The sequence below is a fragment of the Scardinius erythrophthalmus genome (genome assembly GCF_964197995.2).
Source record: "Scardinius erythrophthalmus genome assembly, chromosome: 21".
NCBI classification, from domain to species: Eukaryota; Metazoa; Chordata; class Actinopteri; order Cypriniformes; family Leuciscidae; genus Scardinius; species Scardinius erythrophthalmus.
This window is the reverse complement of record NC_138241.1, coordinates 11,077,328-11,100,558: the sequence shown is the minus strand read 5'-3', so window position 1 is coordinate 11,100,558 and position 23,231 is coordinate 11,077,328. Positions and strand designations below refer to the sequence as shown.

Below are 23,231 nucleotides of genomic sequence, written 5' to 3'. Positions count from 1 at the left end.
TGCATGGTTTAAATCATTTTTAATAAATACTGCAATATTCCATGGAAAATAAGAATTTGATTTCATTGTGACTTTAACATGGCTGAAAAAAAGCCTACCTTTGGCATCCCTATACTGTCTTTGCAGTGAACAGACGTGTGACTCTCTCAAAATACATAATTTCGGAAATAAAATATTAAGGATTTTACTTAGTGGTTTAATATTGTATAATAATATATATTCAATATAAACTTTTTTTTTTTTTTCACAGAGAGAGAACACAAGCGTGCCAGCGTCCCGCGTTCTCTGATTGGCTGAGCTGGCGTTCTCTTCAAGTTGTCAAAACTACAGAGCTGCGCCTCTTCTCATTGGACGAAAAGAGTTCCAAGCAGTGCCAGCAGGTAACCGCTCGGCCAATCAAAACTCTCCCTTCATGTTGTCCTAGAGACCGTGTCTACGACTTCCTTATACTGACATTTCAGAACGTGTCATGAGATATAACATTCTAACTGTCTCAGAGTTTCACCCATTAGAAATACTTTGCTTCGAACGCGGAACAACAGTATGCTTCTTTTGAAACATTTGTTGTGTAGGCAATTCGTGTGTGTGTAGTGTTGCGTGTGTGTGTATGAAATATTAGCCCAGCCCAGCAGCCCTTCCTATTTCCCCTCCCTTTCCTCCAACAGTCTCAGTCGGTTCGCCCGCAGCTCTTGCGTTCTCTCGGCCGGGGATTCATTTCAGAGATGGCTGCGAAAGTGTGTAGATCGGTCCTCCTCCTGTCCCGGAGCAGCGGAGCCGTAGCCTCTTCCGCTTTCCCCGCATTCGGTGTCTCCTCACAGCGACAGCATCAGAGCACAAGAACGGTGAGTTCCTGGAATGGAAACCGAACATGGGTGCTGCTACTACCGCTGCTGCTGCTGGACAGGGGGAGGGTTGTAATGGGAGAGATAAGGGGGCTGGGTTCCTCTTTCTGGTGAGGATTAGATAAAAACAACCCCCGAAGGAAGTGTTTTGGGACGTTGCTGTCCGCATTGAGTGTTTTCGTGCATTGTACAGTGATGATCAGCAGTGCTGCATCATTAACCAGTGCACTTTCAGTCTAGCTATACAAGACGTCCCGTTTACTGGAGGCGTTTACACATGTGCAGTCAGTGTCTTTGCTTGACTCATGTATGGACATTACATTTCAAGTTTGCATGCATGCTAGAGAATTGCACGCGAGCGAGCGGATGCGCTTTTGGCGCATTGGCTCCGTGCAGTCCGTTCCTGGATAACCTTGAAAGCAACAGTGGTCTCAACTTTAACGCTGACTGCACGGACAACTCTGAGGCATCATGCGCTCTCCGTGATTGATTACGTGGCATTGGACCGTTTCGCTGATTTCAAGCATGCAACGTGTTCTTTCAAGCTTTGCCGAACTGGACGGACCGTATGAGTGTGTTTGATCCACTGCAGTGTCCGATCGTGTGTGTGTGTGTACAATGCGAACAGAGAGAGAGAGTGACAGTGCGGCATGGCTCCTGCGTTCTCACAGGACGTTGCGTTTAAACGTTCTCGAGACGCGTTTTTCAAAAGTTGAACTATTCTTAACTTGACGCGCCGCCTAAAAACGCAACGTAACGCCCGTCTGACGCATGCGTACTCAGAATAAAATAAAATAAAAAAACGCAAGAATGCGTAGAGTGAGAACGCCCCCTGCTCGTCTGAGCACTGTCGTTTTTTGGGGGAAATGATTAGACTCTTTTTCTCTCTCAGGCAAAGTATGTCCAGTTCAGTTCTTCGTTTAATTATGCCACTCCTCCTATTTACTCCTACACACCTCCCTTTCTTCCTGCGGGTGTTTCCCGTTTCCATGGGCAAGCCTGAGGGTTTTCCTTTGAGCGAACTCCAGTGCGCATTGCTCAATGGCGCTCTAGCATGTTTTGGAAGCTCGTCAGCTGGAGAAAAAACATGCGGGCAGTTCCTGAGACACCACCATCATAGCTTTTGGTTTGTTCCACCTCGATGACTTTCTTGTCAAAACGAGAAGAATGTGAAGAGGAAGGCCAGGAGTTCCCTTTCATCTAGGAACTGTGGTATTACCATGGGAATATGGCCTGACTTTGGACGCTAACACATTTGATATACAGCTTAATTTTCCAAATTTACTAAAAGTACGTATTTTTAAACAAAGTCCAGGGGTAGTTCCATATTTTCTGGGCAATATTATTGTGGTAGCCTACTACCGTGGTATTTTTTTGTTTTTGTTTTGAAAAACCTTATAGCACAATAGATAATACTTTATACTTATATACTTCATTTCCCACATTAGCAAAAGCATGTTATGCTATGTTTTTTTTGGACAAAGGATAGCATAGAAAAAAACACGTTTTGGTACACTGGCATATTGCTAATACAGTGATATTTGATAGCAGTACCATATTTTATTGTCCATACTGAAAAACTTACTTTGTACTTATGTTTTTGGACAAGTTGGCAGTTTGGACCAGTTAATAAACAATGATTTTCCAACCCAGGGTTACAAGAAAAAAGTGCCTTTGTCGACATTTGCAAATGATACATCGTTGCTTCGTGAATGTGAATCTGGCTACGTTTTTCTTACGTTACTTCACAGCAGTTCAGAAATGAAATGTCTAGTCAATGGTGCTAAAAGGTTAGTGCTCTATCACATTAACCTTCTCCATACACTAAACCCTACCCTAAATCTAACCAATTGTGTTAACAAAGTAAACGTGATAAGATGAATGCATTTGTAAGAAATGTTTCATCATGACTCGTGTTTAAGGGGACTCGTATCTGAGTGCACCACACGATGCTGAACCAGTTCAGCTTCCAAGCAAGTTTACTACGTCAGAAAAGCCATACATATGGAGCTTATTATGTGATGCAAACATAGTTTACAGATAATGCTGGTCATGACTGCATTTTGCAAGGAACCTACAAAAATAAATCTTTATTAATCAACAATCTGCCCATTTAATCATAACTAAAGTTGTTGGTGTTTTACTGCCACTCATGTTCAATTGAATTGTGTATAAGGTATGGATTTGGATTTTCAATAAATGTAGGTAGAGGCGTGTTTTTCCAATGAGTTTAGGTTGTGATTTTTAATTATTCAAAACTACCACTGTGACAGCGATATTCTTTTAAGTTCCTCATCATGGTACACTGTGGATTAAGCAATCCCATCATGAATTTATTGTGTTATTTGTTTGTTTCTCTCTGGGCAGGAATATTTGTGGCTCTGCTGGCATTTATAGTGTTTTCCAAACCAAGCCGTGGCCTCTTACGGTGCTCGGCACAAACCTGTCAGGCTGAGACACGGCAGTGACAGGTCTCTGACAGAAAGGCCACGCTGCCTGAGCATCAAGTCTCAAAGCACCGTTTTATCATAAACATCCGAAGCACAGCTGTGAGGTGTTTAACGAATTGCTACAGCACAACGTTTTCCCGAAGGACTGTGCAGTTCAGTAGAAATAATAAGGCTTTGAGTGTCTAAAAACACTTTGATCCTCAGCTGGACATGAGCAGTGGAGAGTCAGTGCTAGTGCTAAAAAACGTCCTCTTGGATCACGAGCTGAAACGCCAGTCGCAGTGTCAGATATTAATCCTGACTCTGATGTCAGACCCCTGAGATATGCACTTAACTCTTGTTAGCTCCCTATTGACTCAACTGTTCAATAAAAGCCTCCATTTTTGAATGTGGACAAGTACAGAGACTGCTGAAAAACAAAGTAGGCTTTACTGATAAGAAGTAGATCACCCCGTGATCTCTGTGGTCCACTCCAGTGGCTTTCTGCCATGTCTTTTTACGGGTCATCAATCTGGGCCGTGAATTGTTGAGTTTACTCTGTTTCTTCAAGCATATGCAGAGAGCGTATGCGGAGGGCGAGCTAGCTTCAGGGTAACGCTATGAATTCTGGGAGGTGTGTCCCTCTGCATACCTTAGAGATGTTAAAAGAAACATGCAGCATTAATTGCCAACCATCTGGAGTCATGCATTCCGTACCAAAGATTTTTTTTCGGTCATATTAGCCATTTTACAATGTTTATGCTCCATTCAAAACACATTAGATGAATCGCTTGTGGGGTCAATTATTGGGATTTACACAGACGATTAAATATCAGTGATGACATCATATTGAAGCGGCTCAAGCAAGCATGTATGGAGTGTTTTTCCCATCGGCATGGCAGGAAACGTGTTGAACCTGGCCTTTCAACTTGAAAACATTTTGGAAGGACTGACAATCAAAAAAAAACAAAAAGTTTGGTTGCATATCATTTTAAAGTTCAATATGATGCGTTTTCATGGTTTCCTATTTCTTTAGTGCGTTATGCAGCTGTTTGTGAATGAATAAGGTCTGCAAATTTGCAATGCTCAAAGTTTCCCGCAAAAAGATTTGTTGTATCTAAAAGAGAAGGCAGATCCAGACCTAGCTAAATATGCCTCGATCGAATCCTCCCTCACGACCTACGTCACTTGGTGGAAATATATGCATAATGCCACCCAAATGCATATGCAAAGAAAGAGGGCGTGGCTTCAGTTATCGTAGTTCTCGCCGCCATGTCGTTAGACGCTTTGTGTTTCTATGCGAGAGCAAAAGCCCTTTATTGGGCCTTCTGAAAGTGGATGCAATTAGGTGATCTTTGAAAATAGCATCATGTGACCTCTTCAAATGGGTATATAAATGTCAATTTAAAATGAAATAAATAAATTTGTATTTTTACTGCCGTCACTCTCTCTTTGTGATCACGAACATCATGAAATCATTTGGTTCCAGTATTTTTGAACTGTTTTGAATTATAACCCTGCCCAGTGCCTGTTTAGCCAATTTGGATTTAACTGCCGTCGTGATTGACTGAGCAGTGATCTAGAGTAGCAGGAGAAGAGGGAGATTGGTCTCTAGACAGAGATTGCAAGTCTCATTGTCCGTTTTGACAGCCATTGCCGGTGAGACAACAACTCAGAACCGAGTCCCAGTCTGTGATCGTCCTGAATTATGCTCCAGGTTGTTTTGGCTATCTAAACTATCTAAAAGGACAATGCTTGATGAGTAACATAACATGACTGATGTGTTCCTGTGGCTTTATATTTGTTTAATTTATATGGTTTTATGATACTGGTCTGCCTGTCTCTCTCAGTGAATGTCTCAATAAAGCATTCTCTTATCGTTTATAAGGAGCTCTATATGTTTTCATATTGCTGTTGGCACACAACTATTCTTTGTGTTGATAAAAGAGAGCACCGCTGTGACTAGAATGCTGACAAGTTAGATGCATGATCATATTAACAATTAACACGATTTTTTGCATTTCATCCCTACTAAAGCACTGTTGCCAAAGCCGTACAATAAATGGGACACTATTTTAGAGCATCCTGCCACAAGCACTTTAAAAAGTGGACAAACCAGCCTAATCATACTGAGATAGTTGTATCATAAATTACTCATCATGTTGTTTTGGACCTTTGACACAAAATAAGATTTTTTTTTTTTTTTTTTTTTAGAGATTTCTTAGTCTTTTTTTCTCTCCATACAATAGTAATTAATAGGGTCCATGTTGTTTTGGACCCCATGGTATGAACAAAAACATTCCTCAATATATCATCTTTGGTGTTGGTGATTTATGGTGCTTTGCACATTGCTACCATTTATGGTTGCATGAATAGTCATAGTAATGCTTGCCTTTGCAAACACACCTAGTCAATATATGGATGCTGATTAGATTGATTAGGATTTTAAGAATGAGCAGTCTTTTAAATAGAGGTCTCTCTCTATGTTTTAGCAATGGAGCGTGTCATTTATTCAGCCTTCAGGAATGTCAGAAAGGGCAAACTCTGGGCTGAATAATAAGCTCAAAATTATGCAATACTCTTCCTTTATGTCTCATAAAAAGATGATCCATTGGTTCTGTGTTCATGGTTGTGCACCTAATTATGACTTGGTACAGTTGTGCCTTTAATCATTCTAAATCCTTAGATGCAGTATTGTAATTAACCATTACTATTGCATACATTTGGGTAGGCGTAAACTCTAAGCTCAACATTGTGTCCCTGTGTATCTTTCTCCACTGAAGTATAAACACAAAATGCTTAAATAAATAGAGGGATTGACAACATCATAAACAGAAGCTTTTCTTCCAGCTGTATCTCATACTGTGCATACAAATATACTTACTTCCTTACTATTTAGGAGGTGGAAAGCAGTACATGGATTGAGTAGAATGTGTGAATTCATACTAGCATTCATAAAACAGTAGGTGAAAAGTACCTCACTTCGGCAGGATTCTGATCACATGTGGCCACGTAAAAGGAGATCTGAATGGCAGAACATATTTGTTTAAAAAATGCAAAGTTCGTTCCTCAAATGTTGTACTAGTAGGAACCAGCTATAGTTGATGCCAGTGACTGTTCCAAACCCTAGTGAGCTGACTACTGCCAGTCTACCACATTCCTGAGTATCTTCTGTCTGCAATGTCATTTGTAACTCCCTAAATGGGCAGCAACCCTGCTGTGTCTGCGTCTTCCAAATACTATGCTTCATGCATGGAAGACTTGATCTCAGTACAAATGATACAATGAATCACAAATGATATTAATAGAGTTTGGCATTTGCATATTGCTAAGCTAACAGTGCAGTACTTGAATAAGCATAGTTTAGCCAAAAGTATAGTCCTCTTTAATTTGATTATTATTATTTATTTTTTGGTATTGAATACATTTCTCTTGCCTTCAGCGTTTTGGGTGAATTATTATTATTTTTTTTCAAGGATGCATAAAATGTTGCCTTAGAGAATTCGGTTAAAATGAGGTGACTTTCTTGGAACAGTCTTTGTCCCTGTTGCATGCCTATGATGTCTTAATGTCTTGATGTCATGATGTCATGTTTTGGAACAGAGCCTTCAAAATTTCTGTCAAATCACACAATTTATGCCAAACATAAAATTCAGCTTTAAATGAAGACCTTTTCACTTATCCTCATTTGCAATATTGTGTCTTATAGCCATCTTCTATCTGTACTTAATCAGTTCAAGTAGGCTAAAATTAAGTGGTTCTTGAGTGTGGAGAGGACAGGGTAGTATTTAGCATTTTAGGTGACAATATTAAAGGTTGTTAGAGCTGCTTTTAGTATAAGTGCCCTTACATGAAGGCTTGACCTCCTCAGTGGTACCAGGCAGCTTGCTGTGCTTTTCTATTGCCCATAGGTGCAAGTCATGCTTAATGCGGGCAGTAATGGAGGCCGGTGAGAGTAATATGATGATGGATGAGGAGATGGTTGGTTACCCCTTCTGCTCTGATGTTTCTTCTAGATTCTGATACTGTTATGAAGCCTGGCCCTCTCATTGGTTAGTGAATATTGGGTGCATCACAGTGTCATTACTTTTGACAGGAAAACAAATCTCTCTCTCCATTGAGGATCTGCATCAGCTTGGTAAATTAGGCTTTTAGACGAAGGTCATCCGAGCTGAGATTCCGGTCGGACGGATGCAGCATGTTAAATATAGGTTGGTGTAATGCTGAATGAATGCGTGATTGGGTTGATAATTGTTTCTACATGTGCTTTTACATATCAAATGCTTCATGATGTGCTCCAAATATGTATGTTTAATGGGTTTCAGGTATGCATATTTTCAGTCGTTGAGGGTCATATTTCAAACCTGTGTGCCAATAGTACTCTGCTTTTATCACTTCCACATTTCTTTCAGTCTTCTTTTTCTTTCTGGATGTCGTTATTAACCTCCTTCCGCTCGTTTTCATTATTCAGCTTTTATTTAATTGCACAAAAGTGAATGAAATCTGCCTTATTTTGAGCACCTTGCTGGAAACCCATGAGCTCAGGGTGGAAAAACATCATCCTACACAAATTGTAAGAGATTGCTTGCCTGGCATCCTCAAGACCCTGTCATTTGTAGTCAGTGTGGGTATTAAGCCTGGGATTTTTTTTTTAAATAAGTTTTTATTGGATGGAATTGTGGAATATATTAATGGAATATGAATGGTATTAAAATAAAAGGAGGAAACGGGCAATACAGAAATAGGAAAAACTTATGAATATATTTCTAAGATGTCTAAGTTATAAGATGTTATTGTCATGCTTCGCAGAATTTCCATGCTTGATACAAATGGAAATAAAATGTTGATACCATTGCAAAAACTAATATCCATCCACTCTTTAGAAGTCAAATATTATGAGCATTATATAGCATGTAGCCTTCAATTATTTCTCAATGACGTAATTATTTAATGCAAGTAACACACATACAAACTATAAAACATACAAGTGGAGTAAACAGTGTTTGAAGTGCAAAATATCAGATCTGTGCAAAGTCTAATGCATTTTGGAGACACACAGTTTTTGTCCCACTTGTTTACATTCACTTAAAACCAAATGTGTTACTTTGTATTCATTTGTTAGGAATGGCATTTTTGACCAAGAAGCAAATTTGACGCATTCAGCCACATTACCGAATGGGACGAAGCAAAGTAATCAAAGTACCAGTACTTTTGAAATCCCTACCTTTGTATTTAAATATATAAGATAGTGTTTGTCAGTTAGACTGCATATAGCATCAGGAAATTAGCAGGTTTTGCGTTGCACTGAGGTTTGGAGTGAGATTATTTTATTTGCATTTCCAGCCCTTTTCATTCTTATCAGTGGATTTTTATGGCTGCCTTTTATCTTGCACTGCTTAGAAACCACAGAATAATACTTCACAACAGGAGTGGAGCCACTCTCTATTTTTTCAAAAACCCATGGCAACCTCCACCTTTTACTTTTCCCTACTTTTTTGGTTTATTGTGGCCCATGTGGAACTAAAGCCGCGTTTCCACCACATGAACTTTCCCCAGAATCTAGGGACTTTGGGGTAGTACTTGGTGTGTTTCGACCACAGGAACCAGGGTCTAAATGAAATTCCGCATAGAAATTTTCCCCTCAGAAAGTCCCTGCTCGCGAGGTAGTACTTTTTTAAAAATTCTGGAACTTTTGGGGATGGGACTTGAGCGCTGAACATGCTGATTGGTTGAGTTCATGCAGTATTTTGATTGGTTTACACCATGTAGCATTTTATTTCAACCACCATTTGTAAAAGTCTGTTGCGGCGCGTGCAGAGTTGTTTGCTATTCGAATCAATGGAGTTCAAAACATTTGCCTAATCTTCACGGTACTTTAGACCGCAATAGAAACGCAGACAGCAACAGATCTGGGAGAAAAAAGTTCCTGGGACAAATTGTTCTGGGTACTTTCAGTGGAAACACGTCTTAAATGGGGTGGATTTATTTAAGCATTTTTGTTCGTCAAAAAACAAAAACAAAGTTGTTTTCTTTCTTAGTGTTGGTTTGAGTTCTAAACTTGCGAGAGGCTCCCTGCATGGTTGATCGATGTGCAGGGCATTGGCATTTGAAGGCTTGTAATGTTTGTTTTGTAGCTGAAAGTTTAAGGGAGACATACAGTAGGTCTGTAGAGCATTCTGCACAAAAAGACCTCACTTTGTTCATGAGACCCTGATCGCTTCTTACCATGGTCAGCGGGGCTGAATTTGAAACTGTTGTCAGAGGTTATTAAGGGGAACTGAGTGGAGAAGTAATAAGTTGTGACCTTGCTATGGTTTTGTGGTGGATCTTTTGCAATGTCAACAGTTCATGTTGTGTGAAATACTTCAGCCTTGTATTTCAAATACCTAGGCCACATGTAACTCACTCACAAAGGGAAGACAGAAAAACGTAACCAAATTCATGTTAAAGAGTTAAATTTACTCATCCTTATGTCATTTCAAACCTTTACGACTTTCTTCCACACAAAAGGAGAAACACTGAAGAAGTAGTTACTCTTCTACACTGTAAAAACTAAAGGAGCCTCAAATATCCTGTCGGATACTCAAGGAACTTCAAAATGTAATTTAGGTGCCTCAAAGCTCTTTTTCCTATAGTAGGGTTACTGGAGGAGCAGTGACAATCTTTGAGGTTCTTGCTGGAACTTATGGGATCCTTTAAGCACTTTGTATTTAGTTCAGAGGTTCTGGAGTCACCTTTTCATCACCATGAGACCTCGAAGTGCTTTGGGGGAAAATAGAGGAACTTGAATGCGATAGAAGGGTTATTGGAAGATCTTTTAACATTTAAGTGGTTCCTGGAAGATCTCTTATGTTAAAGCCAGCATCTGGAGGAACCCAATGGTTCAGTGAGGCCAGAATAAGATTATTATTATCCTATTATTATTATTATTATTATTATTATTATTATTATAGGCTATACTTAAGTTTGATTCAGTATACATACCCAGGTGAAAAAGACATAGGCCTACTATTAAATGTATTAAAAATGTACTTGAGTGTGTTTTTAGTAGACCTACAATACAAATATACTTTAATGCATTTTTAATACATTTAACAGTAGCCTACGTCTTTTTCACTTGGGTAGCTTACATTTATTTAGTATAGGCCTATTTTATTGAGTAATTTAAACCTTAAACAACAACACTAAATAATAATAATATTAATAATATGAAGAAGAACCAGGAGGAGAGAAGTTTTATTCTGCCACGAAACTGCTGCTATTCTTCTGCTGTCGTCGCTTCAGTGATGCTCGCGCGCAACAAAGCTCAGCTGATCGACGTCATCGGGTTTGAAAGTAACGGCTCCTCTCTCATCAACGCCTGCCGCAGCTTCCGCCGTTTGTTCAGCTCTTCCTTACAAGGTTTGTAAACTCGCCAAATACATATAAATACAGAATATACTCACTATATATTCAAACACACATATATATAAACTAAATGTATTATACATTACTACGTTTTTACAGTGTTTACCACTCGTTTATTGCACAGTATCTGGTATGAAGGTTTTAGCCGCGATGTTAACTACGTTGATCTAACGTTAATTTTGTACTTTGCAGGGATCTCGGTGAGCTGAAATGTAAGTTTGAACAAGAATAAAAATCCTCCTGTAGACCTGAAAATCATTGAAGTGCCTGGACCGACCATCCACCAGAAAAGAGGAAAAACAAACGGAAACGAATCTGCTGTACCTTTTCACTTTTTCTAACTCTTTAAGTACCTCACACCAACTTGGTCCCATAGTGACATTTTTGACCACAAACGAAATTGCTGATCGTGTGGATTCTTATTGAAATGACTGGAATTCACCAGTAAACATTCACAGAACAACAGATCATTTTACTGCACCTTAATGTTTCCGGGTCGAAGCCTCTACTTCCTTTCATGAGAATACTCAACAACCATTTATGAACACTGTTGATTCAAGTCACACATTTAAGCTTTTCAAAAGCCATAGTGTACATTACAGTCTCCAGTCTAATGGCATCCCAGACTTCAACATTTTATGATTAAAAATAGCTGAATAACTAACCATCTGAGATTTCGTATAGAGATAAAGGTTAGGATCATAATTTTCAGGAATATTACAGCACAATGAGTGCATATTAGCACTGTTTGTTTGTTTTTGGCATCTGATAGAGCTTTTGGACTTGGAAACAGTGATGTCAGACTTACCATCGGACTGAAACACAAATGTTTTAAAGTTAAATTTAAGACATTTTTAATTTGCATTGATTTATTTCGTGGAACATATGTGTTTCCATGCATTTTGTTGAGATGTCATTTCTTGTTTATCTATTGTATATACATGGTTGATTATTCATGTTGCTTATGCATTATACTATTTTTTTTTTTGTGTATTCATTGATATTAATCTATAGTTAGCTTTTTTTTTCCATGTGCATGGAAGTGTATGTATAAAAATGAATATCAAATATGTAATAAACAATTCTTATTTTGTATTTGGTTCAATTTGTTTATTATAATAGAAGTCAAAGGTAACCATAGTAACAACATGAAATTAAATATAAAAAAAAAAATGAAATTTGGTTCCTGGAGGCACCCAAAGTGGTTCCACACAGTGCCTAATATAAGAGTTCCTCAGGAAACTTGTGTGGTTCCTCAGAGAACTGCCCCTTTTTAAAGGGTGCCTAGAGGATCTACAGACGGTTCCGCCGGTGTGGCAAAGTGAAGAACCCCAAAAGGTTCCTCCAGGCACCTTTTCATTTTTACAGTACTCTTCCATGTAATGAAAGTGAATGAGGATCTGGTCTGTTAAGCTCCAAAGTAAAAAAAAAAAAGTATAAAAATATAATGCATTTGGTCCATATAACTTGTGTACTATATTCCTCTTCTAACAATACCTTTGTATCTTTGAGAAATAGACCCTAATATAAGTTCACTTCAGTTATCCCAAGCTATTCTTTAGCTTGGATATCGCAAATTCGTAGTTTGATTGGTCACAACAATGCATGTTACCATTTTTATTATGACAAGACTGTGTTCCAACGAAGAAAAAGTCCTAAAGGTTTAGAATGACATAGGGTGAATAAAATGATGACAGGGTTTTCAAGTTTGGGTGAACTGTCCCTTTAATGTTTTACTCTTCAGTGAAGCATGCAAATTACTTTAAAAACTTCCACAATAAGTCACCTTCATCATCCTATCTTAGTTAATTGAGAATACAATGACAAAGGTTGTGCGCTTAAAAATGAACAATCATTAATGGAGGGGTTAGTGGAAATCTTTACTTGCATATTATACTGGCTAATTAGTGCAATTAAAATGCCACAAACAAGCCTGGGCGTCCACACAATGACCTGAAATCTGTGTTTACACTGTAATGAGTTACCACAACAACAGCGCTCTGCTAGATCTACCATAGAGCACTCTGAGAACAGCATAAACAAACAGTCCAGCTCCAACTGGCTCAACAGCTGCCATGTTGTTTTTCTAGTCGATTACCTCGACTGCCCATTTCTTTTGCATACAATAGACAAGTGCAGAACCAGTCATACCGGCTATCTGACCAGTTTGTGATTTTGGTTTAAGATGTGTGCGAGTGTATTTGACCCAGATATTCCAAGGACACAGTTGTTCTGCAAGCTCCCATCTGACTTCCTCGTCCTGCCAGGCCTGTCGCGGAGCTCTCGGTGAGCTGTCTGCACCATAACCCCCCCCCCCCCCCCGAATGAAAAGAGAATGGGAGGGGAGACGTACACTCTGTATCACATCAGGAAATGGATATAATTACACAAAAGCTAAGCATGTTGGGGAACAGGAGGTTGTGCAGGATAATGGTGACTGAAGGAATAAAAAGTAAAGGAAGGAATGAAAAGAATGAGGAAAATTTTCCTTAGTGGAAAAACTAGAAAAGCAACCCATCCTTCAAACTGATCTGTTAACCTTTGGGGCTTGATTTTATTAACTGTAACAAAGCAGCCTCACACACTGGCCTCCTCTGGGTGTGGTTGAGATATTGGAAAATCAAAGCTTAGGCTAGACAACAACATTCCAATCCGGTTTTCTCAGAGATGTGCTTTCACATGCCTTAGCTTAGCAAATTAGACTGTAGGGCATACTTGGTAGTGGACTAGAGTTTTGATCCATATCTTAAAATGTATTGCTGAGAATCAGGACAGATCATTCTGGCTTCCCATGATTTTCAGTCGCAATGTGTGGCTTTTATGTAGTCATTGGAAAAAAAGAATAAAAGTTTCATTGCTTTGGTCAGATCTGATCTGATCCAAAACTTTCCTTCTAATTCACTCTATTACTGTTCACGTGGTGCTCCTGTTTTTATTTTGGTGAATTCCTACAGACTAGGAATAGGAGGGCAATGTCAAAGGCAGTTACAAACAGTCAGTAAGTGTTTACCAAAATCTAGTTAAGTCACATAGTGAGATCTTGCCTTAAGCAAATTGGTATAATTCTGAGCATCACTCACTAGTACCTCATGATATGATACAGATTGTGAATCATTAGTCACAATTCATCAAAATGCATCTTGGTATAATAATTAAGTGTAGTTGAAACGGTGCCAAACTTGTGAGATATAAAAATTAATCTACCAGATCCATTTCAACATCTGCTGGATGGTTCTCTGCACAATATGCTGCTTCAAATGGGCTTTTCACAGTGCTAGAAACACCAGTTTATCATCTTTTTAAATCCCACTTTTAACCCCAATTATGCAGCATTTCACACTTGTAATTTTGAATGGTGGTTAGTATCACATTTTAACCTAGAGCAGGAAGAAAGTTTCCCTCTTTTTTTTTTTTTTTTATCCGTAAACTTTTAGAGGAAAATCGAAATATCAAACCGTGATGTAAAGCGTGTTAATTGGATTGAAGAGGAGACCGCTTTATTTAAGTAGTGTGGTGTGTTCGTCAAGTCAGTGTTATTGACTTTGTAAATATGCAAAAAAGAACATTAAACCAATTTTTTATCGAATCATTGGCCAATTACAGTAATGATCAGACTATCTCTTCTGATGTCTCTAAAAATGTTCAAAATTTTACATTTTCTTGTGAACACTCTTTTTAAGTGCCCTTTAATCAACTAGGTGACTACAGCACATTGAAAACATACATAACCAGAAACTAGCAAACCACAATAATAAAAACAGAGGTGCATCACAAAGCTGATATAGCAAGTAGTCCACTGAGGTGAATGAGAATGCTAATGTAAACCTTGCACCCGAGTCACCAGTTCAATCCCTCACATCCAACATGGATGCAAAGAATCCAAACCATCCAATGTGGAGTCGAGTTCGTCATGTGCAGCAATGCTACACTGTCCCAAGAGACCACAGAAGAAAAGCTTTTAATTCGCCTGCTGTCAGTAAGACAGACATGGTGGTTTCGTTATTCTACATTACAGGGCTTGTATTAGGTCACTGCGGTTGGTTAAAAGTGTTTAGAAAGATGGAGATGTTCCACATTTCCTAATTGTCAGACATATGTGGGTTAGCTGTTCAACTGTCATATGAGCCTTTCCAGAGGAGTAATTGTATGTGATGTCCATGTAGCCGAACGTTAACTGTTCTGTTGGAAGGCGTTCTGTCCATTGGGCTCTGCCGGACTCCACATGACTTTCACTACTATCCCTCTAATCTCTCTATTGTACTGTATGTTATATAAGCAGTCATGAGAGTGAATGCTGCAACCAGCTCTCATGGTTGAACCAAAGTTTGTGAGATAATGAGGGCAGTTGTGCGGCTCTCTCATCCTTAATTCAGCATGTGCCGCTGTGTCTGTGCTGAGTAATGGTGGTCCTGATGTAGATGACTCAGCTTCCCGCTGTTTCATTACTCCGTAGCCGCACGATGCCCCTAAGTGGATACAGCCAGTGTTCCCATTGTGGCCTGTGGGTCAGTGTCCCACTGCAGAATCCTTTAGGAAATGCTGCTACACATCGTGCCTCATTTAAGTGTTTAGAACAATTTCTGTAAAATATTCATGAAACCATTCTTAAATAAACAATGCAACTGTTTAAGAAAGAATGTTTTTTTTTACAAACAATTTGCACATTTCCTTACATGGAGGAAGAATCAGCCACATTTAAGGCCCGTTCACACCAAGCACGATAACTATAAAGATAATGACAAAGATAACTATATATGCGTCCACACCAATGAGCGATAACGGTCTTTTTGTTCTAAGCACGCGCGCGCGCCCCATTTTAAATGCGCGAGACCTTTAAATTAGAATGGATTCTGATTGACTGTCAGTGTTTTATCGTTTGACAGCTGAAAAAAAATCATTCTGAAAGTGATCCCAACGATATCGTTCCTCATATCTTTATTGTGGTGTGAACTCTGTTATTCTTTAATATGGAGAACGATTTTTAGAATTATATCTTTATCGTTATCTTTATAGTTATCGTCCTTGGTGTGAACGGGCCTTTACTCTTTCAAAATTTTGCAGAAGACCGGACCAGATTTAAAGCAAGTGCCTTGTCCATTCATTGTATGGAATATACAAAGCACCACCCACAAAGATGTCACCTCTGAACTTGTTATTGGTCACTGTAAACATTTAAAATTTCAATTCAGTGAATTCGATTCAATCTATTTGGCATACGAAAACCTCAAGAAAGAGCGACTCATTCACAAATTCTGTTTATTGTTTTTTATTTATTTTTCTTTCACTGCCATTTGCTCAACAAAAGTTAAATGGTTAGTTCATCCAAAAATGAAAATTATACCATAATTATGGTTTATAAAGTTATAAATATGGGTATTTTTCTTAAAAAATGCATCGCTTTGCTTCAGAAGGTCTTTATTTTTTCACCTGGAGTCATATGGCTTACTTTTATGGTAAAAGGATGCGCTATTTGGAGCTTCAAAAACTCTTATACACTCCCATTATAAAGCTTGAAGAGCCGGGTTATTTTTTTAATATAAATCCTTGGATGGCTTGAGGGGGAGTAAATTATGGGATCATTTAAATTTGTGGGTGAACTAACCCTTTAAGGTTGTGTTTAAAATTTAGCATCTTTGCAGGAAACAGATGTCTGGGAAATAAAGGTTGGCGATAAGACCAAGATAAGTGCGATAACCAAAATCTTATATCCGCATTCAAAGCTGTTGTATATGGACACACCTGTGAGCTCACATCATTTGAATTCTATGTTAATGCTAGCCAACTGAAACAACTAAACTTCACTTCACAATTTCACCCTTTAGTGACGAGGTCTTCTCGTCTTGACTTGTTTGGGATACATCCCAATTTATTCCTTCTTACTGTGTGTAAGTATACTGCAATATGAATGTAGCAGGAAAATCTTTAAAAACTCATGTCAGTATATTGTCATACCACCTTGCCCTAGTCGATAGTAGTTCATTCAGAGGGGAGGATCATGTCAACCTGTTTAGTTATTGGCCCTGTTAATATTTTCACCTGCACATAAAACAATTGATTTGTTTGATGATGCGTTAAGTTGTCGAAATCCCACATGACCGTGCAATGAACCCTAACTGGAAACCAAACCAGGCATTATAATTGCAAGGACGAATGTGAGGTTACGTTGTTTGTTGACTTGGGAAGTAGGGGGTTAAGGCACAACTGTGTGTGTGTTGTTTGTGAGTCTTGTGGGAAAAACTCTTGTTTGATGGGGGAGTTTGCTGTGGATCAGTCTGTCAGCCTCGGCTCTTGAGCAGGAGATTTGCAGCCCTGCTCTAGCTATAGGCTGTCAAAGTGATACATGTTTACCCGCAATAAACACTCACTTTTCCTTCTGCATGCTTATGCCATTTCATCTACCAGACCGTGAGTAATTTTGCTGTGGCATATAGTATTTATCATTTAAAGTATCTTTAAAGCACATCCCCTAATTTGAGTCTTTAACATGATGCAAGGTTAATTTCACCGTCAAAGTAAGTCCTTAAGCTTCTGTAAATAGAAATATTAACACTCACATGCACACACACTAGGATTACTCTTCTTGTTCTACCATTAGTCGATGCTTGACAAGTTGTGAATTTTATGACTTGAGTTTGTGTTTTATATGGCATTCATTGGCTGACCAGTTGACTAATGTTGTGGACGACTAATTCTAAAAAAGTAGTTGTGCCAGCTCTAGCAGCTGGCAGTTTTTTGTTCACAAACAGAATTTGCAGTGCGTGATTTTCTGTGTGCCACAAGGGAAATAAGACAATAGAAAAAACAAAGGAAAACCTTGACGCACTCGATAACTCTCAGAGGGGTTTAGTAGGCAGAGCAGCGTGTGTGAGGGTCACCCTGGTTAAAGAATTACATCAGGTCTCCTTGGCAACTGATAAAACCACCAGACTGTTGCAATATAATGCGACCTGCTTTCTAAAACTGAGGATATAAATGTAGAATTATTATTATTATTTTTTAAATTAAAAATAGATTTATAAGATTTGGGTCAACTGAGGAGTTCAGTGAAACTTTACACATTGGCTAAGGCACAGAGGCTAAAATGAGTTTTGATATTTTTACACTTTTGCACAAAATATCTGTACTATATCGCTCATATTAGAGACCGCTCTTCTTCTTTTTTTTTCACTTTTTTTTTAAACTTAGTTACCTTTTGTCTGACTCTCTAACGCTCATTTCAAGTTAATAAATATTAATTTCTAATACTGTGCATAATGTTACGATGCCTAAATTAATTTATAATTATTTAGACAAAATAGTACTGGTTTTAATATCAGACATTTATCGCTATCGTTGTTGTATTATATGTAAATATAATTTGCTTGGTCTGCAATGCAAGCAAACCTAGGAAACGTAAAATAATGTTATATGAAAAAACAAACATTGGTAACTTTATTAAACAAGGTTGTAACTGCAGATGTTTTTTGTACTGTAATTATTTGATATGTAAGTGAATACTAACCTTGATTCACACTGATCACCTCAGGACAGGACAGGTCTCAGGACAGGAGACCAAATGACCATTGACAAAAGATACAGTTTTAAACTGCAGACCAGCAGTGTGCCACTGTAACCCAGCAGGCTGGGTAGTTTGTGAGAAGGTGCATAATTTTTACTGTCAGTGAAACTTAACCCAGTAGTGGGTTTTAGATTGTAGTCAAATGTAATGGAGCCATCTGTAGTCCATGAGGGTTGCAATAGACCACTGTTCACCAGTGCACCATATCCTCAAAGTCTGTATCACATTTTAAGTTGGTTCAAGTTGGTTTCAAGTTCTGAGCTGAGAAAATGATTATTCTTGATAGCTCTTCGGTCTTGATTGGTCTTTTTTTTTTTTTTTCTAGAAGAGAAACAAAAGGAAAAATGGAAGTTGGAGTAAAACGAGAAGAACAACTGAGAGTTACTCTATAGCCAGGATCATTGCTGCTGATATATCCCTCAGTGCCCGAATCTCCGGTTCACCAGGGTATCCTTGAGGATTCCCTCTTATTACCCAGAGCAATAGGGAGAGATACTTAAAAGGCAAAAGACTGGTTTTTAAGGATTCCCATTTTCTTCTTGCACAGAAAACAGACATGCACACAAAAGATTTGTTTCACTGGCAAATTGCCGCGACGTGTGAGCCTGCGGCGACTCCACAAAGGCATGTAAATCTAGACTGAGGTGTTCCACGCGCAGCTCAAGAGTAAGCATGAACATTCAGGGCAAGCTGCTTTTAGACAGGCAGGGAGTGAAGAGATGGCATTCACAGCACATATGACCTCACACTTTTCCCAGTCACCATGGAGTTGCTGTGGAAACGCTGCACTTTTTTCAGGAAGTTCTAATTCAGCCTGCTGAAATGCGCCCACTCCGACACACTCCGTTCATTAGCTGTATGTGTGATCTGTGTAATATTACATTCAGCTGGTCGACATTAACACCTTGCATTACCAGCACTGGCAGATAGCCTCTCAGGTTTAAACGAAGTTGTTGTCAAGGTGTACATGCAGCTGTGGTGTTAGTCCCAGACTAATACGCTCTTGTATTGACTCACTAAGCCCATATCAAATTTCTTTTCAGAGTGATTTGATTGTATGGCCTTGCGTCAATACAGCTCTGTGGTTCACGAAATCTTGTAAAGGCGGTATCCTCACAACTATGTTCCTTTTTAGAAAGAAATGATATCTGCGAGGATTTTCAGTCAGGATTTAGACCGTACCATAGTACTGAGACTGCTCTCATTAGAGTTACAAATTATTTGCTCTCATCATCCGATCGTGGTTGTATCTCACTATTAGTGTTACTCGATCTTAGTGCTGCATTTGACACTATCGACCACAACATTCTTTTAAATAGACTCGAAAATTATGTTGGCATTAGTGGAATTGCATTAGCATGGTTTAAATCATACTTACCTGACCGTTATCAGTTTGTAGCAGTAAATGAAGAGATGTCTTATCATTCACAAGTTCAGTATGGCGTACCACAAGGCTCAGTACTAGGACCGTTGCTGTTCACTCTGTACATGCTACCCTTGGGAGATATCAAATATACCAAAACGCAGCAGCTCAAGTTCTTACTAGAACCAGGAAGTATGACCATATTAGCCCCTTTCTGTCAACACTGCATTGGCTCCCTATTGAACATCATATACATTGCTGTTTACTTAGAAAGCACTACATGGTTTAGCTCCCCAGTACTTGAGCAAGCTCTTAGCGCATTATAGTCCTTCACGTCTATTGCGATCTCAAAATTCCGGCCAGTTGATAATACCTAGAATATCAAAATCGACTGCTGGCGGTAGATCCTTCTCCTATTTAGCACTTAACTTTGGAACAGCCTTCCTACCATTGTCCGGGAAGCAGACACACTCTGTCAGTTCAAAGCTAGACTAAAAACACATCTTTTCGACCTAGCATACACAACACATTATAGACTTCTATAATTCAATGTTAGGCTGAGTGGATTAGGTCAGCCGGAACCGGGAACACTTCCCATAAATCCTGATGTACTCGTTACATCATAAGAAGAATGGCGTCTACGCTAATATTAGTCTCTCTGTTTATCCCGAGGTTTACCGCAGTCCGCCGGATTCAGGCTGCATCCAGATCTGAAGAAGGACCTGCGCCTGGACACGACGACAACGCAGTCCTGAAGTGTCAGCTAGTCTCTCCCCTGTGAAGGCCTCCCTCCCCTCCTTTTACCTCTTTACAGATAAAGCGTTGTCGGGATGATTCCGGTTCGCGTGGCTACGCGGAAGCGATACAAATTCTGTATTATAAATTTTAAGGCCAGACAAGTAGTTTGTTGAGGGTTGGTTTGTAGGGAACGCCTGCGCACATATATTCAAACACGCATACCTATAGACTGAACTCGTAATACGCATGTGCACGCCATCAGCGTTCTCACAGGTTCGCGTTTTTAAAGTTTGCGGAGAAAGAACTTAAGAGTTTTCTGTTAGAACGGTGTCGTGTTAGCGGCCCTTAAGTTAATAACTAATGATCATTGCGACGGGAGTGAATCAATCAAAACTAACTTTAGCTGGACAATAACTTTATTCTAGAGCTGCTGTAAAGCCAAAACAATCTGTTACTCTAATTTCCTATTATCACTGTAATCTGCTTTGGAACAATCTACATTGTTAAAAGCGCTATATAAATGAAGATGACTTGACTTGACTTGTTCTATAGAAATACCCATAGTGTTGATCAAGTGTTCTCCAAAAGACATTTGTCTTTCTATGTAAAATATTCGTGCACAGATACCTTTTACATTTTGTAAGCTTACTCGAAATTAATGAATCCTCTTGTGTGGAAAGAAAATGGCATCTGTAACAATAATTAATTAAGATCTAGATTTTTCATGCATGGGGTCTATGAAGGAGCCTGGAGATACCTGTTAAAAACAGATGCTTTGCTGTCACTTAGAATAAATGTTTGTTGAGGAGTAGTAGACTGTGTGTGTAGACAGTGTGGGTAAATCTCAAGGAAGAGTGCGGGTTGGCTTCTCTGGTAAGCACTATCAGTGACCAGTAATATATGCAAAGCTCTTTGCAGTGCAAGACTAATGACCAACTCTAATGAAGGTGGTGGGTGTCATAAAACACCTCTTCTCCACTGTAAACCGCAACCAAATGACCATCACCATCCTTATGGGGCTTGTCAGGGTCAGATGTCAGTGAGTATAGGCCGTTTTCACAAGCTGAGATTATTTGATCACTGATACACAAACATGTACATTCCGATTGAGGAAAATTCCGAATCTTAAGATTTGGGTTCCCACATTTCATTATTTGGAATGTAAATTAAATTGACCACATCCCAAAAACACGTAAAAAAAAAAAAGGTTTGACTTGTGCCTATTAAGGCCACGTTCACACAGCAGCAAATCACGCCCCTCAATTTTCTCACAGTTGCATTCTCTGGAAAGCCGCATTGTGTTAACGGAACCGGACTGAACAACTATGTGTGGTTTCGGTAACTTACAGTGACTGAGATATGAGCTGCATGTCATTCTTTTCTTCAGCAGAGCTGTTCTCGTCATTTTTTTTGTTTTACGAGTGACTCAAATGCTCTGCTCTGTAGTGATGGGTCGATCATGAACGATTCATTCATTTTGAACAAATCTTTAATATGACTCGGGAACAACGAGTTGTCTCAGAGAGGGATTCATTCATTTTGTGTTAACCGTACATGCGCAACATCCTATAGGTTCTGTACAGGAAACAGAAATTATTAGTTCACCTTTCGGGTCTGAGTTGTTCGTTCATCTCGTGACAGCCCTATAGGCTATAAGGCTATGCAGTCGGTATCGGAAACAGAAATTATTAGTTCACCTGATGAGTCTTCAGGTTTGAGTCGTTCATTCTTTAGTTGCGTGACGTGACATACGTATTGGATACAAATTCCCAACCTTCCTTACAAACAAGCGCATAGTTAGATTTTCCTTAACTCTCACAGTAATTTGATGTGTTTCTGGTCTCAAATTGTAAATGTGTGAATTTCTGTCATGATGGTTCTTTTCCATAACATTGAATGTGGTAAAAAAGAGATGGGTAATGCTCTTAACTTTATCCATATGATGGAGAAAATAACTTTGATAAAGCAAAGATAACTAAATATACAGTAATATAACATGCAGTCAATAATACTAACAACACTGTATTTGTTGTAAGATACTGAGCCGGGAAGGGGTCACGTGACAAAAAAACAAACGACTCAGACCCGAAGACTCGGGAGGTGAACTAATCATTTCTGTTTCCAGTACAGACAGCTTCAGATGCGATGAGACGAAACAAAAGTAGTAGATGTGTTTGGGGATTTGGCTATTAACATGTAACATTTTAATTGTATTCTGTTGAAATGAGCGAAATGACTTGGAAAAAAGATTTGTTCATTTTGACCCGAGTCTGTAAAATGATCCGAACTTCCCATCACTACTGCTCTCCACACAGATATAAAAAGCTGCTTTCGGTTAATGAAGATTTGACGGATGAACTCTCGGAATGATTTGACTTTTGTCATGCCAAAAGTGATAAGACATCATTTTTTTAGACTTCGCCATCTTTGATATTATTTTGGTCACTGTTGCTATGGTTACCGAAAAGAGAATACAGACGTGACTCCCTTTGCACGTTCATACAGGCAGTATTTGAGATGCTGTAAGTTGCTGTGTGAATTTCACAGACTCAGACCTGTAAGTAAATACGTTTGTCAGTCCCCAAAACTGACATTGTGTGAATGTAGCCTAAGTGTTTTTCTATCATGGTCTTTATAAAATTATATATATAACTTTGATTTAATGAAACTAGCTGCTTTCTCTAATCATGCTTGAAGCAGCTAGCTGCAGGATATGTTCTTGTGAGGGAACAACTTCAGCCTTGAGAAAGATCTGCTAATAGATGTGGATGAGAGAGGGTGAAAGAAAATGAGATGGTAAAGAGGCTCTCAGGGGGGAACTGTCAAATTCCCGTTTAGCAACCAGCAGAGCTGGTCTTTGGTGTCAGACGGTTTACCAGCGCTCATCTCTCCAC

At 39.0% G+C, this 23,231-nt stretch overlaps 1 protein-coding gene across 2 annotated transcripts in view; it reads left to right on the top strand.

The window, feature by feature from the left end:
- Nucleotides 1-256: 256 nt before the first annotated feature.
- mcu (mitochondrial calcium uniporter) overlaps nucleotides 257-23,231 on the top strand; it is a 94,031-nt gene continuing 71,056 nt past the window's right edge. Inside the window, exons 1-2 of one of the 2 annotated variants that reach the window (XM_081350612.1) lie at nucleotides 257-380; nucleotides 666-842. In XM_081350612.1, the coding sequence (XP_081206738.1) occupies nucleotides 723-842 (120 nt within the window). In that variant the 5' untranslated portion in view covers nucleotides 257-380; nucleotides 666-722. Of the gene's footprint in view, nucleotides 381-459; nucleotides 843-23,231 lie in introns of those variants that run through there. The other variant, XM_081350613.1, reaches the window with a different exon arrangement.